This window comes from Melanerpes formicivorus, unplaced genomic scaffold (genome assembly GCF_026170545.1).
Source record: "Melanerpes formicivorus ecotype bairdi unplaced genomic scaffold, bMelFor1.0.p_v2 SCAF_18, whole genome shotgun sequence".
Lineage (NCBI taxonomy): Eukaryota > Metazoa > Chordata > Aves > Piciformes > Picidae > Melanerpes > Melanerpes formicivorus.
In genome coordinates, this window is record NW_027142370.1 from 15227078 (window position 1) to 15245395 (window position 18318).

The window sequence follows — 18318 nt, forward strand, 5'->3', positions numbered from 1 at the left end:
ACACATCCCTGTGACTCAGCATCATCTTCAATCTAAAACTAGCTAGGCAGAGAGTGGCTGCAAGTGTTTTCTGGTGAATGAGACAGAGAACTGAGGCCAGAGTCATACCAAACATCAGTATCACCTCCATTAAGAGTTCTAACAGGTAGTTCCAGTAACTGGTAGAAGAGACAAGACAAAGATTTACTCAATACATGTTCAGTGTTTAGAGGTGACTTCTGAGGAGCAACTAAGGGAGCTGGGCTGTTTAGGCTGGAGAAGAGGAGGCTGAGAGGAGACCTCATTGCACTCCACAACTTCCTGAAAGGAGGCTGCAGTGAGGTGGGAGTTGGTCTCTTCCTACTATCAGGTGATAGAATGAGAGGAAATGGCCTCAAATTGTGCCAGGGGAGGTTGAGGTTCAACACTGGGAAAAATTTCTTCACTGCAACAGTGGTCAGGGATTGGAACAGGCTGCCTGGGAAGGTGGTGGAGTCACCATCCCTCGAGGTGTTCAAGAAATGCATGGGCATGGTGTCCCGGTCCAGAGAGGGAAAGAGACTCAATGGCACATGGGGACATGGTTTAATGGCCGTGGTGGTGTTGGGTCGATGGTTGGACTGGGTGATCTTAGAGGTCTCTTCCAACCAAAAGTCTTCTAGAATTCTGTGGCTCTATGCATGTTGTGTTGTTTGTTATGTGTTGTAAGATGTCCTGAACTCCTCTAGCACACCTCAAGCTGCCTGGTATTACTCCAGCTTTTTGACAGCTGCAATTTTGATACCAAAGGTGATAGGAGGCGTTATTAATATTTCATTCCTTGGTAACATTAATTACTGTGTTGATAATAGAAAAGGTTTTTTCTCAGGAGCTTGTATTAAAGTGGGCAAATGTTAACACTTTTTATTTACATAATCCTTCCCTGTGAGCTTTCATATCCGAAGGGGAAGAACAAACTGCGTCCTCCCTCCTTTTCCCCCAGTTATTTTAGATTAAAAGAAGCCATCCAGAAGCGATTCAAAAGCAGATTGCAATTTACAGCTGGCAAGCAGTTGGTGGTTAAATGAGGAGTTTGCAGTGGACCCTTTGCAAGGAGATGGCTGTGAGGAAATTAGAATGATTTTGAATTTGGAGGTAAACATTTCTGACCTTCCTAAATGGAAGCATCTGCAAGATTTCATTTAACTGATGAGTGGGGAGATTCTCATCTGATGTTAAATTAGCATGATTTCATAACAGTTTACACCATCCACAGTTCTTCCCTCAGGAGTTCTATATTTCCTTCTTTTTTTCATATGCATTTAAGTGTAACAGCAACAGTTTTGTGTGCTGACATCTGAATAGAAATGTGCAGCGTATCCTGTGAAACCCCTTATGTTTTCCTCTCAGTCCTCTGAGCAAGCATGGCAGAGAAAAAGATGTTCTTTAACTGCAGGACATATTCTGCAGATCAACATTCTGCTACATATTGTTATGATCAGGGGGCTGGAGCACCTCTGCTACGAGGACAGGCTGAGGGAGCTGGGGGTGTTCAGCCTGGTGAAGGGGAGGCTCTGTGGAGACCTAATAGCAGCCTGCCAGTACCTGAAAGGGGCTACAAGAAGGATGGGGAGAGACTGTTTGCAAAGGCCTGCAGGGACAGGACCAGGGGCAGCGGCTTCAAACTTGAGAAGGGCAGATTTAGATTGGATGTTAGGAACAAGTTCTTTCTTATGAGGGTGGTGGAACACTGGATTGTCCATGGAGATGGTTAAGGTCCCTTTCCTGGAGATATTCAGGGTGATGCTTGACAGTGCTCTGGGCAGCCTGATCTAGTTGGGGATGTCTCTGCTGACTGTGGGGAGCTTGGACTGGATGACCTTTGGAGGTCTCTTTAGCCTGGATGTCAAGGTCCGGAGACATTAAATGTCTTGGTCTGGAGACACAGTTCTTTTAAACATTCCCGTGATGTGAAATTACAGGCACAAACAAGGCCAAAGTATCAACAGCTAGGCTATTTATTACATAAATAAAGTGGACATAAGAAGGGGAGAGGGAGAAAAGAGAGAGGGAGAGAGAGAAGAGAGAGAGAAGAGGAAAGGAATTATATTACCACATCCCTCATCCCCCCCAAGACAGTTTGAGTCTGTGGAGGAAAGGTGCTGCAGGAGATGTTGAGTTGGTACAGGAACGGTGCTGAGGCTTTGGCTGGAGAAGAGCTGTGGTCCTCTGGGGAGATGCTGGGTTGGTACGGGAACAGTGCTGAGGCTCCTCTGGGCAGCCTGGGTCTGTAGAGAAAGGGTGCTGAGGCTTTGGCTGGAGCTGTGGTCCTCCAGGCAGCTTCTTTTCTCCGGAGCAGCATTGTCCCGGCTTTCCCTTCTCAGCGGCATGGTCCGTCTCCTGTGTTTTCCTTCATCTCTGTTTTTCTCCCCGTTTTTCTCCTCTGTTTCTCTCTCTACAAACCAGTAGTTGCTCCAGTCTTTTATACAGTTTTTAGTCCTTAGGTATGTCAGGAATTCCAGGGGCAAGGAAATAATCCAGGTATCCGTTTCCCCGGAAATCTTTCTGTGTATTGCTGTGTGTTTGGGCAAGATTTTGGATGGGGGGGGGGGAATCTCCATCTCCCCCGTCTCCATCCAGACAAGCCTCCCACATTCCTTCAGGAAACAGGTGGTAAAAACCATTGTGTCACCCTGCCCAGGGTACTTGATGGGTGGAGATTATCTTGCCCTGAAGGCATGAATGGCTGAGTCACTGTTGTAGGCCAGCTGTGGCCCAGTGAGCAATGTTATCTTTGCACCTTCCAAGAGTCCTTAGTGGCTCTGCCCAATACATATTGTCTGGGCAAACAGCAAGTGATTTTATCTTTGTTGAGTACACCAAGAGAGACAAACTTATTAGTCTCTCACACTGGACCATTCTATGATTTTATGATTCTAAGTCACCTCATCAAACAGAAGGGTATGAGGGGAACCTTCAGAGACAGTTGTCAAGGACATTAAGACAGAGAGGTGGAGCAGAAGTAGACTTGCATGCTAACACTTGTGTCACTCTGCATCTGCAGTGATACAGACAGGTATTGGAGAGATTTCCTGGGGATATATCAGAAAACCTGTCTGAGGTTATCACTCTTGGCTGCTCCAACTGCATTTCCTTCTTTGTTTGGTTGGGGTTTTTTCTTTCTTTATTTTCTCCTGTTATCAGTTCCCAAATTTCACTTCCGGATTAAGTTAATGTTGGCTTATGAGAAAGCTCAGTTGAAAGAAATCCAGCTAGAACTGGGTTGTTGGGTTTTTTTTTTTCTTCCTTAGGTTGCAATGTTTCTGTGACCAGCAGCTCTGTCTCTTGCAGTCACACCTCTAATTGCAGAGATTAGGAGCAGTTTTTACACAGTGTTATCCTAAGGCTCTGTCTCTTGGAATCACACCTCTAATTGCAGAGATTAGGAGCAGCTTTTACACAGTGTTATCCTAAGGTTCTGTCTCTTGCAGTCACACCTCTAATTGCAGAGATTAGGAAGAGTTGTCCTAAGGCCCTTGGTGGTGGTGACCAAAGTATTAAGGTGTGTCTGTAGGCGGTTGTATGTTAACAGGGGTTTGAAGGGTGGGAATGAGTGTGGAGAAGCAAGCAAGGCTGCTGAGTTCCAACACCAAATCTAAAATGTATGAAATGTATGTTTTTTAGACAGTGAGAAGTGGATTATTTACAGGACCTCAGATATCACAGCCTGGATCTCTTGGAGAGCAGCTCTGGAGAAGACTGGGGAGTCCTGCTGGACAACAGGATGACCATGAGCCAGCAATGTGGCCCTGTGGCCAAGAAGGCCAAGGACATCCTGGGCTATATTAGAAGAGCTGTGGTTAGTAGGTCGAGAGAGGTTCTCCTTCTCCTCTACTCTGCCCTGCTGAGGCCACATCTGGAATGTTGTATCCATTTCTGGGCCCCTCACTTCAAGAAGGACCTCAGGGAACTGCTTGAGAGAGTCCAGCACAGAGCCACAAAGATAGCATAGCATAGCATAGCATAGCATAGCATAGCATAGCATAGCATAGCATAGAATAGACCAGGTTGGAAGAGACCCTCGAGATCATCGTGTCCAACCCATCAACCAATCCAACCCACCTAAACAACTAAACCATGGCACATAGATGCTGAAGGCAGTGGAACATCTCCCTGTGAGGACAGGCTGAGGGAGCTGGGAGCTTGAAGCAGAGGATCCTGAGTGGTGACCTCATTGCTGTTGATGAAGATGTGCATGGCAGTATCAGGAGGACAGAGCCAGGCTCTACTCAGGGATGTCCAACAACAAGGGGCACTGGGTGCAGGTTGGAGCAGAGGAGGTTCCATGGGAACATAAGGAAAGTTTTTTTTCCCAGGGAGGGTGCTGGAGCCCTGGAGCAGGCTGCCCAGCCTATATCCAGTTTTCATTATTTATTTCATTACCTCCTTAGTTTTGATTTTGTGCAGCTCTAGACAAAACTTGCTTGGATGCAGGCCAAGGACAAGATTTGTTCAGCTCAGGTACTGATATCATGTCCAGCTCATGCTTAATTTATTTTTTATTGACTTTATTTACTATCTGGGATTGGAAAGATGTGGCCTCCCCACTTCTCTGCATAGCTGTGATTATTTATGCCACACTGGAACCAATTACACTCAGTGTGAGCTGGTCACAGTTTTGTCAGGTAATTAAAAACTGCTGAAAGCAATTGTTTTATTTGAGGAGAGCTTCTGGTCTGCAACAAATATTTATGAGCAGCTTATTTACTGAGTGGCCTTCTAGGACTGAGCAGTATTGAAATACTGTGAAGGAAACCTGGCATTCAGTGGTTCATCGCAAAGCAGCAGGGCTGTGTATGTACTGGGATCCCATGTGGTGAGAGACTGGCCTAGGTTGTCTAGAGAGGTCATAGGTGCCCCATCCCTGGGAACATTCCAGGTCAGGTAGTTTGGGGCTCTGAAGAACCTGCCCTAGTTGCAGATGACCCTGGTCACTGCAGGGGGGCTGGACTAGGTGACCTCTAAGAGTCACCTCCAACCACTCCATTCCATGATTCTGTCTTGTCCTTGCTCTGTCATGACTAGTACAAGTTAGGGGCTGACCGGCTGGAGAGTAGCTCCACAGAGAAGGACCTTGGAGTCCTGGTTAATAATAAGCTATTCATGGGACAGCAATGTGTCCTGGTGCTCAAGAAGGCCAGTGGTATATTAAGTGTATATCAGGTGTATTAAGGTGTATTAAGAAGACTATGGCCAGCAGTTCAAGCGGGGTTCTCATCCCCCTCTACTCAGCTCTGGTGAGACCATGTCTGGAATATTTGTTCCAGTTCTGGGCTTTCCAATGCAAGAGGGACAGGGATATACTGGTCAGAGTCCATTGGAGGGCTCTGAGGATGATTAAGGGTCTGGAGCATCCTTCTTACAAGAAAAGAGTGAGAGACATGGGGGTGTTTAGTCCGAGGAAGAGAATGCTGAGAGGGGACCCCATCACTGTCTACAAATATCTGAAGGGTGGCTGTCAGGAGGATGGAGCCAGGCTCTTTGCAGTGATACCCAGTGATAGGATGAGGGGCAATGGATGTAAATTCAATCACAGGGAATTCCATCTCAACACAAGAAAAACATTTTTTTACTGTGAGGGTGCTGGAGCCCTGAGCAGGCTGCCCAGAGAGGTTGTGGAGTCTCCTTCTCTGGAGAGGTTCAAAATCCATGTGGATGCATTCCTGTGTGACCTGCCCTAGGTGATTCTGCTTTGGCATGGGGGTTGGACTCTGATCTCTGGAGGTCTCTTCTGACCCCTACCATTCTATGATTGTATGACTGAACCTTTCTTCTCTTCCACTGCATAAATAAAAGCCAAGAGACCTGAGCAGGAAAAAGATGCGTGGTCGTGGAGGTGTTGGGTAGCAAGTGGGACTTGATGATTTTAGAGGTATTTTCCAACCTTAAGGATTCTATGGGTCTGTGATATCTAAGCAACCCTTTTCCTCCCATTTATGCAAAATTCCTTTTTCCTTCAAGTTAAAAACAAAGAATAGAGTGGTCAGGAGGAAAAGGGAGTGTAAAAGTTTTCATTCCACATGAGGTGATTCTCTAGAAAAAGTGAAACAAGTGACTGCAGAACCTCCAACACAGTTACTTAGAATAAATCCTAAGCCAAATAATAATTTATAGGAATAAACAGGAAGCAAGGATGAAATCACTGAGCTGAGCAGCACAGTAATTCATGCTCACAGCCTGCTCCTAAGAGACTTCTCATCGTTCAGCTTTTAATATAGATTCATTTCTTCTGAGGCTTCTTCTTCAGCTCACCCACAGCAGAACCACACAGCCCTTCTAAAATGTGTTTTCCTGACCCATTCCAGGGAAATTTAGTCTTTACTCACTTCTGGAAGGATATATTGTTTAGCCTTTTCCTGACCCAAAATGAGTCTTCTTAACCTGTCAGCAGGAGGCTATGAATTGGTCCCTTTAAACCCGGCTTTCTGCTTAAAAGCACTGATGCAGTTTATGTCTGCTGCTGAAAATGTTTCTCCCCTTAGTACCAAGCTTCTCTTCATCACCTTTAAAAGAGCCATTGAACACAAGCATCGTTTTTAAAGAGTGATGTTGTTCAACATTTAAAATAAAATATTAGGACAGATATATTTTTGAGCTGCAATTTATGCCTCAATAAACCATTGTGGTACCCAAGTTCTGAATAAACTGTAAATAATGGAACCATCTACCTAGAGGATGATGAAAATATCAAAGTATATCACGGTTTAGTAGCTTTGTGGATCAATAGATAATCTTTCCAGCTGTCTTCTGGAGGCTAAATTACTCCATGAATGGCAGTGAGGAGGTCGTGGACACGCAACATGCAATAAGTTAGGAGAGAGCCCTCCCAGGTAGTGTGGCAGCAGAGGAAGAAGTGTGTGAAAACGGTTGGCTGCCCAGAGAGGTGGGAGATGCCCCATCCCTGGAGGCCTTCCAGGTCAGATAATTTGATGCTCTGAGCAACTTGCTCTGGTTGGGGATGTGTCTGCAGACTGCAGGGGGGTTGGACTGGATGAGCTATACAGGTCCCTGCTAACCTTTGAAAGTAATTATTTATGATTTTATCAGTTCATGATTCTAGATTACCATCTTCCAAGAGCTTTTGGAAATGATTTCATTTCTCTTCAGAACCAAGTGAAGTTGAAGTGCTCTCTCTCACTAAATACCTTAATACTGTTCAGTTTAACTGTGAAGCTTTAGACTTTGCCTTATGGAGGCCATGGTTGTCTTTTGTCTTGGTTTATTGTTGCACTGTTGTTGGCAGTGGTTGTGACCATCCCTGGAGGTGTTCAAGAGAGGATTGGACGTGGCACTTGGTGCCGTGGTCTAGTCATGAGGTCTGTGTTGATAGGTTGGACTCGATGATCCTCGAGGTCTCTTCCAACCTTAGTGATACTGTGATACTGTGTGATACTGTGAAGGCATTGTCTGGAGTACTAAAACACTATCCAGATTTCTTCCACTAACTCTGCATGGGCTGCCCAGGGAGGTGGTGGAGTCGCCGTCATTGGAGGTGTTCAGGAGGAGACTTGATGGGGTGCTTGGTGCCATGGGTTAGCTGTTTGGGTGGGTTGGATTGTTTGATAGGTTGGACACAATGATCTTAAAGGTCTCTTCCAAGCTGGTTTGGTTTATTCTAAATAAAGGTTTATTCTAGATGTGTTGAAAATCTACTCAACTTCTCATGCTGGGTGGCAAAATCAGGCTTAAAAAAAATCTTGAAAAATATAGTGAAGGAGCTGGCTCTTTTGTTGGGTGATCCAGGAGGGAGGCTGAAGCCTTGGGGTAGAAGTGCAATGCAGGATACATTCCTGACCTGGGGGACTGCAGGCAGCGCAGCCCCTGGTCAGGAGCCCATCAAAGTTAGCTGATCCTGATCATCCAAGAATAAATCAAACAGGCAGGGAAAAGCTCTGAGGAAATTAGGGTGGGAGTAGTATGGATTGAGAGCATCATTTGACAACATCCTGAGTCAAACCAGTATGAAAATGCTGTTAATGGTCACTGTAAATCAGGAACCTGATTAATATCTTCTGCTGTAACCAAGTTCTCCTTATTGCACTGTGAATGGAATTAATTCTGTCAACAGGAATTCTGAATACCAATATTTTGGCATTCAGGGAATTCTCTGCATTTCTTCTCCTTCTCCTTTTAACCCAGTGCCAGCAGCAATTTTTTCCTTCTTCTTTTATCCCATCTCCAAAGTATCTTTCTTCTCTGTGCAGAAGAAGATAAACAGAGAAAGGCTGTGAGGCTCTCTACTAAGCTTTCTGTTTCTTGCAGAAGCACAGGAAACCACAACATTCCTTTCTATCCCTTCTAGGAATTAAGGCCAAAAATTTATCACAGAGCAACACTAATATAAGAGTATTTAAGGACTTAAATAAATAAACTTTAATAAACTCATATTTTCAGCACAGAGCAGATGGTGGTTGACAGACCTGCCTGGAGCGATGCAACATCACATGCCTTGCTATTTATTTTGCAATAATGTGATTTACTAAACAAATTTGTCCTTCTTTGAAACCCTACAGTGAAGATTAAAAGGCAGGAGCCATTTCATAAGTAACAGGTGAAGGGCTCTTCACATTCCTGGATGAGTAAAGAATGTGCTGAACACGAGCAGCAGCTCTATGACTTCATCCATGCCTGTGCAGCTTGCACCAGTACAGGTCAGGGGTTGACTTGCTGGAAAAGGACCTTCAAGTCTTAGGCAACAATAAGTTATCCATGGGATAGCAATGTGCCCTTGTGGCCAAGAAGGCTGATGGTATCCTGGGGTGCATTAAGAAGAGTGTGGCCAGCAGGTCCATGGAGGTCCTCCTTCCCCTCTATTCTGCCCTAATGAGACCACATCTGGAATATTGTGCTCAGGTCTTGGCAGCCCAGTTCAAGAGGGACAGGGATATACTAGAGAGTGTCCAGCAGAGGTTATGAGGATGATGGACTGCAACATCTGTCAGATGAAGAAAGGTGGAGACCCCTGGGGCTGCTTAGCCTGGAGGAGAGCAGATTGAGAGGGGATGTTACTAAAGTTTACACATATCTGAAGGGTGGGTGTCAAGAAGAAGGGGCCAGTCTCATTTCAGTGGTGTCCTGTGACAGGACAAGGGGCAGCGGACACAAACAGCACAGGAGTTTCCACCTCAACAAGAGGAAAATCTTTCTTCTGAAGTGTTCTGGAGCCCTGGATCAGGCTGGCCAGAGAGATTGTGGAGCCTCCTTCTCTGGAGACTTTCAAGACTCATGTGGATGTGTTCCTGTGTGACCTGCCCTAGATGATCCTGCTTTGGCAGGGAGGTTGGACTCGATCTCTGGAGGTGTCCCTTCCAATTGGAATGGGCTGCCTGGGGAGGTGGTGGAGTCGCCATTGCTGGAGGTGTTCAGGAGGAGACTTGACAGGGTGCTTGGTTGCATAGTTTAGTTGGTTGGGTGGTGTTGGATGATAGGTTGGACACGATGATCATGAAGGTCTCTTCCAACCTGGTCTATTCTATTCTATTCTATTCTATTCTATTCTATTCTATTCTATTCTATTCTATTCTATTCTATTCTATTCTATTCTATTCTCCTGTTGTTTGTTCCTTGGAAAATGAGACCAACCACTACCTGGCTTCAACTTCCTTTCAGGGAGTTACAGAGATTCTATGTGTTAATAAAACACGCTTTAGGAGAGCTGAACTGGATCTTTATCCACTTGCTTTGGTAGCCTGTTTTCCAGCACAGAGCGGTTTGTGCCATTCAGCAGCTCAGACAGCATGCAGGCACGATTCAGGCAATTGCACAGAGCAAAGGGGGTTTGGGTAAACAATATAAAACAGACTTGTCCAGATGGATATTGACAGTTTGTGTTGTGTGGCCTAAGGGTCACAGAAGGGTTCCCAGTTGTCTTATGTTTCACAATAGGATGTACCTTAAGGGCCACTGTTTATGTAATTCAAAACTAGCCTAAAAAGTTACAGGATAAATTTGAAGAGAGGCTTAGGAGAAGTGCTACATGTAGGCTACCATGGGCCTACTCTCAGTCATAGTTTCCTCCTACAAGCAACAGCAAACACCAAGCCTGGGAACATAAGTTACAAAATCTGAAGTCAATCTCAAAATGTATACTTTTTCCCCAATGCCCAAGTAGGGAATGTCTGAAAGGGAGCCTTTGCTTCTAAGTGCTGCAGTTTATCAGCTGCCTAATTTATTCACCACCAGTAAATAAATATATTTATAGATATCTACAGGGCAAGTGTCAGGAGGGTGGAGCCAGACTCTTCTCAGTGGTGCCCAGTGACAGGAGAAGGGTTGGTGGACACTAAGTGGAACACAGGAGGTCTCATGTAAACATAAGGAAAAAATTCTTCCTTTTGAGGGTGGCAGAGCCCATGAGCAGGCTGCCCACAGAGGCTCTGGATTCTCCTTCTCTGGAGACTTTCAAAACCTGCCTGGACACTGTGATCCTGGGTGATTTACTCTAGGTGATCCTGCTTAGTAGGGGTGCTTAGACTGGGTGATCTGCAGAGGTCCCTTCCAACCCCTACTGTTCTGTAATTCTGTGCTCATTGTATCCTGTAGCTGACTACCCTAGAAGAACTCCCCAGTACCTATCCAAGACAGTTTTCTGACCCCCTAAATGAGTGCCAAAAATGAAGTGTGCAACCCTGTATGTTGGTGGTGAACATAAAACACATCTGCCCTGCCTGAGATCAGTGAAGAATCAGAATCACAGAATCACCAAGGTTGGAAGAGACCTCCAAGACCATCAAGTCCAACCTGTCACCACAGACCTCATGACTAAACCATGGCACCAAGTGCCAGATCCAATCCCCTCTTGAACAACCTCCAGGGATGGGGACTCCACCACCTCCCTGGGCAGCCCATTAGCTGGTTGCTTTCTTTGAGAGCTGTAGATTGCCACTCTGACACAGCCTGAAGTGTCACAGTGTTTGCTGTTTGGTTACTCACATTGTGTAATTTGCCCAGTTTAACAAATGATTCCCTGGTTCTATGATAAAAAATATCATCTTTGCCCTAGCAAAAGGAAAAAAAACACATGCCTGCAAAGATTTTGTATGGTTCTCTCTCTTTCTAAGCCATTGTATTAAAGCTTGAACAATGAGAAGGAAGGGAAGATTTTAAAGAATACTAAAGAAACTGAATGATTTGACTGGGAAAACAAAGCATCCCAGAAGAGTAGTGTCACCAACGATGCTTGGTTGAGCCACTACACAGCACACAGCAGGAGGAATGGGAAGTTTTCTTAGAATGGAGCTTTGTAGTCTAACAAAGTAGGAACCTGGCTGAGACTCACTCATCTCACAGTCCCTGTTGTGCCATTTCCACTGTTAGGAGAGGCTTCTTAGACCAAGCTCTGCTGCCTCTTTTTTTGTTGTGAAATTTCAGCTCGAAAATCTATAGCTCTGTGCACATATGACAGCTGCTGTCTTGGGCAAAACACACCAAGGTCAGAATTCAAGACAGCTGAAACTAAAAGCTTGTGCTGACATTGCTTAGGAGAAAGTGATGTGGTCCTTTAGCTGAGGACCAGGAGAACTCAGTCAAAGGACGAACACAAGAAAAGTAAGGTAAAAATACCAGCATGTTCAAAATGGAACACAAGAGACCCCACCTGGAGTACTGTGTCCAGTTCTGGAGCCCCTATTACAAGAAGGATGTGGAGGTGCTGGAAGGTGTCCAGAGAAGGGCCACGAGGATGAGCAGAGGGCTGGAGCACCTCTCCTATGAGGACAGACTGAAGGAGTTGGGGCTGTTCAGTCTGGAGGAGAGAAGGCTCCCAGGTGACCTCATTGTGGCCTTCCAGTATCTGAAGGGGGCTACAGGAAGGCTGGGGAGGGACTGCTCAGGATCTCAGGTAGTGATAGTACTAGGGGGAATGGAATGAAGCTGGAGGTGGGGAGACTCAGGCTAGATGTGAGGAGGAAGTTCTTCACCATGAGAGTGGTGAAACCCTGGAATGGGTTGCCCAGGGAGGTGGTCGAGGCCCCATCCCTGGGGGTGTTTAAGAGCAGGCTGGATGAGGCTCTGTCCAGCCTGATCTAGTGTGGGGTGTCCCTGCCCATGGCAGGGGGGTTGGAACTAGATGATCCTTGTGGTCCCTTCCAACCCTGAATGAAACTATGAAACTATAAGAAGTTCCACCTCAGCATGAGGAAAGCTTTACTATGAGTGTGCTGAAGCCTTGGAGCAGGCTGCCCAGAGAGGTTGTGGAGTCTCCTTCTCTGGAGACTTTCAAGACCCATCTGGGTGTATTCCTGTGTGCCCTGTCCCAGGTGATCCTGCTTTGGCAAGGGGGTTGGACTTGGTGATCTTCAGAAGTCCCTTCCAACCCCTACCATTCTATGGTTCTATTTTACACAGATGCCTCTTCTTGTACCATAGCAAATGCTTTCTTTCTCCATTTTCTGCTCTCAATGTGTACAGATGAAATTGTATTAACTCCAGAATTTGTAATAGTTTCCTGTTAAGAAGCTAGGAGGGAAATTCATGTGGTGCTTGATATTTTTATGTTTGAATTTCAAAATGAAAAGAAGGGGATGTGTTTTACAGGTTTCTGTTTAGTCTTGAGAAGACTGAGAGGACATCTGAACAACGTCTATCAATATCTGAGGGGTGGGTGTCAAGTGGAGGGGGCCAAGCTCTCTTCACTGGTGCATAGTAGTGGCACTTGGTGCCATGGTTTAGTCATGAGGGCTGTGGTGACAGGTTGGACTTGATGATCTTTGAGGTCTCTTCCAACCTTGGTGATTCTGTGATTCTGTGATAGCAATAAGACAAGGAACAATGGATACAAACCTGAACAGAGAAGGTTTCACCTCAACACAAGAAGCAGCTTCTTTACAGTGAGGGTGACAGAGCCCTGGAGCAGGCTGCCCAGAGAGGTTGTGGAGTCTCCTCTAGAGACTTTCCAAACCCACCTGGATGCATTCCTGTGAGGACTACCCTGGGTGATCCTGCTTTGGCAGGGGGGTTGGATTGGGGATATCTGGAGGTCCCTTCCAACCTCTAACATTCTATGAAATGATGATAACAGCCTCATATCATAGTTAGAATGGCAGACAATAACAGCAAGCAGGCATTCTCTCCAATGAATGCTTCAAGCAGAAGACTGGGCCATGGGCCACTTATCAATATGGCCATGTAGAGCTGATAAGAGTGCTGTGCATTTGAGAGAGGATTGTTGAAAGGGTATATTTAATCTCCATCCTACCCCAAAAGTGACTTCTCAATAGCTCCCAGAAAAGTCTGCTGTTAGGCTCAGCTGGAGATAGAAAGTCACTCTTAATCATATGCAAGGCACAATTCTAAATAGGAGTATTTGAAAACAGCATTGGGATGAAAGAGGGTGCAGCCAGAAAGAGTGGAGGATCATTTTGATTCTTGATGAAAAGCCACCAAGCAGAGTTCAATGTGATCAGAGATGTAAAGATTGACAGAGAAACACTTTGCTCTTAAGAGAAAGCCAATACAGCTGACAAAGTCACTTCAAGCTTTTTGTGCCATGGAACCTAAAAAAATACTGATTTTTTTTTTTCCCCACCATTGGTTTTGAGCCACAAAAAGCTTTCTTCCCCCCTTTTAATCTTGGTGAGGATTTTTGCTTTGAGACTTCCTGCAGGAAAGTGTTTTAAGTGGAATTTGTCTTTATGCTGCACCTAATGGCTGCCAATGTGATGCCTGTTACAGCCACAGGGACCATTTTCCTTCTGTCCTCAAGCTGTGTTGCTGCTTATTATCATGTTTAACATTCCCAGGGCCTGGCAGGATGGAGATTAGAAACTCTTAATATTCCTTTTATAGTGAAAGGTCTTGCCAGATTTCTGGAGCATGGGCCGTAATATATGCACATAATTTACTGGTGGAGAAGTTCTGAACTCTTTAGTGAGTCACCTTAATTTTCCTTCTTATCATTTTGAGATTGTTTTCAATAATCTGCTGTGTCACTCAAAGGTAAACATATTAAAAGCATGACATTGGAAATAAAACAGTTTGGTGGAAGCAAGCAAGAAGAGATGCAGAGTTTTCCTTTGATACCTCTGTGCTTTACTTGTTTATTTACTTTCCAGCAAGTGTTTGTTTGCTGGAGTCTTTAACTCCAAAATCTCATTTGTGTGTTTTTTTTTTAACAGACTGGAAGGAAGGAGAAGGGAGATCCACTCAACATTGCTATTGACAAGATGACCAAGAAAACAAGAGACCTTCGAAGACAGGTAATCACTTGATTTCCCAAGGAAGTCATTGCTTTTCAACCTCACAATACTTTTGCCACCTGTAGAAGTATTAAGATTTTAAGCATGTTCTCCAAGAGAGACAATTCTATGATGCTATGAAAGAGCAGGAGAGCTAAAAGGTCTCTTTTCCCCCTAAAAGAGATCACTCTTAGAGATGATGGAGATTGGAGTCAATCCAGCTGACCAATATGATCAAGTATTGTTCCTTTATTGTTCCAGTATTGCAGGCCTATGGTGCGAGTATAGCACAGTAAAGTCAAGCAAAGAAGAAGAAGGGAAAGGCAGAAGTGCCTAGCAAGGGAACTTCTACAACTTATATAAACTCAGAGTGCCTTGTTGGCATGGCTTCATTGGTTCCCTATGAGTGACCACACATTGCACTATTATAGATCATTGGTCCAACTACTAACGACACACGAGGCTGTTGATGCAGGTGCATGTCCTGTTGTCCCAAGATAACTTTCTGTGTTTATAGCTACCTGTGTCCTGCTTTAGTTACATGCTGCAGGCACAGCACTGTTTTGCTGCACTGCTAGCTGGCTCTGCACCTATGCTGAGCATGGCCTACCACCATGTCAGGCTCTAGGCCTGCACTGCCAGACTGCTCACACTGCTCGTCGCTGGCATTGCCACACATTCTGGCAGATGCTGAAATGCCTTACCACCTTTGAGAGCTTTTGGAAATGGTTTTATTTCTCTTCAGAACCAAATGAAGTTGAAGTGCTCTCTTTCACTAAATACTTGCCTTAATGTTATGCAGTTTTAACTGTAAAGCTTTTTAGACTTTGCTTTATGGAGGCCATGGTTGTCATCTGTATTTGGTTTATCGTTGAGGCACCGTCATAGGCAGTGGTTATGACTGAAGTCCTTGTCTGGAGTAATAGCACAGTGCCTAGATTTCTTTAACTAACTCTGCATGGATGTGTTGCAAAACTACTCAACTTCTCATGCTGGGTGACAAATCAGACTTAAAAATATGTTGGAAAATACATTCAAGGAGTGCTGGAACTTTTGGATCACTTCTTGACTTTCCAAGGAAGTTGTTACTTCCTTGCTAGCTGGAGAGGTATAAAGAATCTGTGTCCTTCTTTAGAGATGCCACTACACACCCATAGAATCATAGAATTAACAGGCTGGAAAGGGACCTCAAGGATCATCCAGTTCCACCCCACCCCCACCATGGGCAGGGACACCTTACACTAGAACAGGTTGCTCAGAGCCACATCCAGCCTGGCCTTAAAAACCGCCAGGGATGAGGCTTCTTCTACTCCCCTGGGCAACCTGTGCCAGTCTCTCTCCACCCTCATGGGGAAGAACTTCTTCCTAACATCCAGTCTGAATCTGCCCATTTCCATTTTTGTTCCATTCTCCCCCAGTCCTGTCACTCCCTGACATCCTAAAAAGTCCCTCCCCAGCCTTCTTGTAGCCCCCTTCAGATACTGGAAGGCCACAATCTCAGAATGACAGAATCACAGAATCACCAAGGTTGGAAGAGACCTCAAAGATCATCGAGGCCAACCTGTCACCACAGACCTCATGACTAAACCATGGCACCAAGTGCCATGTCCAATCCCCTCTTGAACACCTCCAGGGATGGGGACTCCACCACCTCCCTGGGCAGCACATTCCAATGGCCAATTACACTTTCTGGGAAGAACTTTCTCCTCATCTCAAGCCTAAACCTTCCCTGGCACTGCTTGAGACTGCGTCCTCTTGTTCTGGTGCTGGTTGCCTGGGAGAAGAGACTAACCCCCTTCTGGCCACAACCTCCCTTCAGGTAGTTGTAGAGAGCAAGAAGGTCTCCCCTGAGCCTCATCTTCTCCAGACTAAACAATCCCAGCTCCCTCATCCTCTCCTCGCAGGGCTTGTGCTCGAGGCTCCTCTCCATACTGACTAACTCCAACTCTCTCAGTCTGTCCCTACAGGAGAGGTGCTCCAGCCCTCTGCTCATCAGTACACATGGAATTATGCAAAGGATTAGTATTTCCTTTGCCAAAAAATTGAAAATAAAGGGAAAATGAAACAAATTCCAAGTGTAACCTCCAATGGTCTTACTGTGTGGGAGGGTAGGCAGATTGGCCAGACCTTCACTGCCTTTGCAGCCCAGCAATTCCAGTCAAAAAAAAACACACTGGCATATGTGCCTATTTGTATTTATTGGAAGGCTCTCACTGAAATAAGATGAAAAATGAGCAGAATATGAAGAAGTTTTGTAAAGGCAGAGTATTTTCAAAGCAAACTTCAAAGGTATCATATTAAATAAAGTTTCTAGGAAGATATGGAGAAAGCTAATAAATGACTGCAAAGCAGAGTTTGAAACATAAAGGTTGACTTTCTTATATTACCTTTAGCACTCTGTTCAGTAATAAAAATGAAATTTGTTCAAAAAGCTTGAGATAGGAAAGAAACAGAAGGGAGATTGGAAAATGAAAAGGACAAACTCACTGCAGTTTTCTCTTTACATTTCTGAAGTTAAGGCAAGAGGGATTGCCTCATTTAACTTCTTTTTTTCTGCTTTGGAGGTGATCTCAATTCTGCATTTGCTGTGAAAACAATTCAAAACAAGGCTACCTGGCTAATCAAAGGCTGCCTCTGTTAAAATGATCCCAAATTCACATAGCTGCAAGACCAAGTAGGGACTGCAAGGTATCTCCACAGAATCACAGAACTGTCAGGGGTGGAAGGGACCTCAAAGATCATCCAGTTCCAGCCCCGCTGTCATGGCCAGGGACACCTCACACTACAGCAGCTTGCTCACAGCCACATCCAGCCTGGCTGCAAACACCTCCAGGGATGAGGCTTCCACCACCCCCCTGGGCAACCTGTGCCAGGCTCTCACCACCCTCATGGGGAACAACTTTGTCATAATGTGTAATCTAAATGTCCCCTCCTCTAGCTTGGATTCCTCCTTGTCCTATCCTACCCAACATCCTAAAAAGTCCCTCCCCAGCTTTCTTGTAGCCCTTTTCAGATACTGGAAAGTCTCAATAAGTTCTCCTCAGAGCCTTCTCTTCTCCAGACTGAACAGCCCCAAATCCCTCAGTCTGTCCTCATAGCAGAGCAGCTCCAGCCCTCTGCTCATCCTCATGGCCCTTCTCTGGACACCTTCCAGCACCTCCAGGTCTTTCCTGGAACAGAGGCTTCAGAACTGGACACAGTGCTCCAGGTATGGTCTCACCAGAGTAGAGCAGAGGGGGAGAGTCACCTCCCTGGCCCTGCTGGCTGCACTTCTCTTGCTGCAGCCCAGGCTCTGGTTGGCTTTCTGGGCTACAAGTGCTCACTGCTGGCTCCTGTTGAGCTTCTTGTCCACCAGCACCACCAAGGCCTTTTCTTCAGGGCTGCTCTCAAGTCAGTTCCTGCCCAGCCTATATCAGTGCCTGGGATTGCCCTGGCCCAGATGCAGGACCCTGCACTTGGTCATGTTGAACCCCAGGAGGTCGGCATGGGCTCACCTCTCCAGCCTGACAGACAGCTATTTGAACATGATGGTTTCAGAAAGAGTAGTCCCTGTAGGCATTTTGAATCATTGCACAGCTAAAACCCAGCTCACTTTGTCTCTTCCTTAACTCTCAGCAAACATCTTTGAGGATTGTGTTCTCAGAGCTAGGTTCACAGAATAGTTTGGGCTGGAAGGGACCTTAAAGATCATCTAGTTGCAACCCCCCTGCCATAGCTAGGGACACCTTCCACAGGCAGTAAAACTCTTTCAGTGGCCTTACAGACAACCTGAGTCACTGACTCTGCTGTGTAAAGCCCAGCGTCACACCTGCTGCTTGGCTAATGGCAGAAGAAACATCTCCGCTATCCTGACCTCCAAATTTATGGGATCCTAGGTTCTGCAGCAGAGCTTGTACCATGTGTTGCCTCCCACCTCTGTTCTTATTCCTTGAAGGAAGTAGCAGACTAACACTTGAGTTGCTGTTCTGTGTAAGGCTCTCAGCAGTTGCCTGAATTACTCATCTCTGAAGCCACATTTACTGTGAAACGTGATACAAAAATGGCACCTCGCTCAATAAAGTGTCTGCTTCTCGTGGATGTTCAGTCCCATGGGGGCTGAATTCAGTCTTAGAAGGGCTGGAGTTTT

At 45.6% G+C, this 18318-nt stretch overlaps 1 protein-coding gene across 1 annotated transcript in view; it reads left to right on the top strand.

Moving 5' to 3' along the window:
* LOC137446732 (catenin alpha-2) overlaps positions 1-18318 on the top strand; it is a 727090-nt gene that overhangs the window by 514565 nt on the left and 194207 nt on the right. Inside the window, exon 8 of the mRNA XM_068149689.1 lies at positions 14133-14213. Within this exon, the coding sequence (XP_068005790.1) occupies positions 14133-14213 (81 nt within the window). The remainder of the gene's footprint in view (positions 1-14132; positions 14214-18318) is intronic.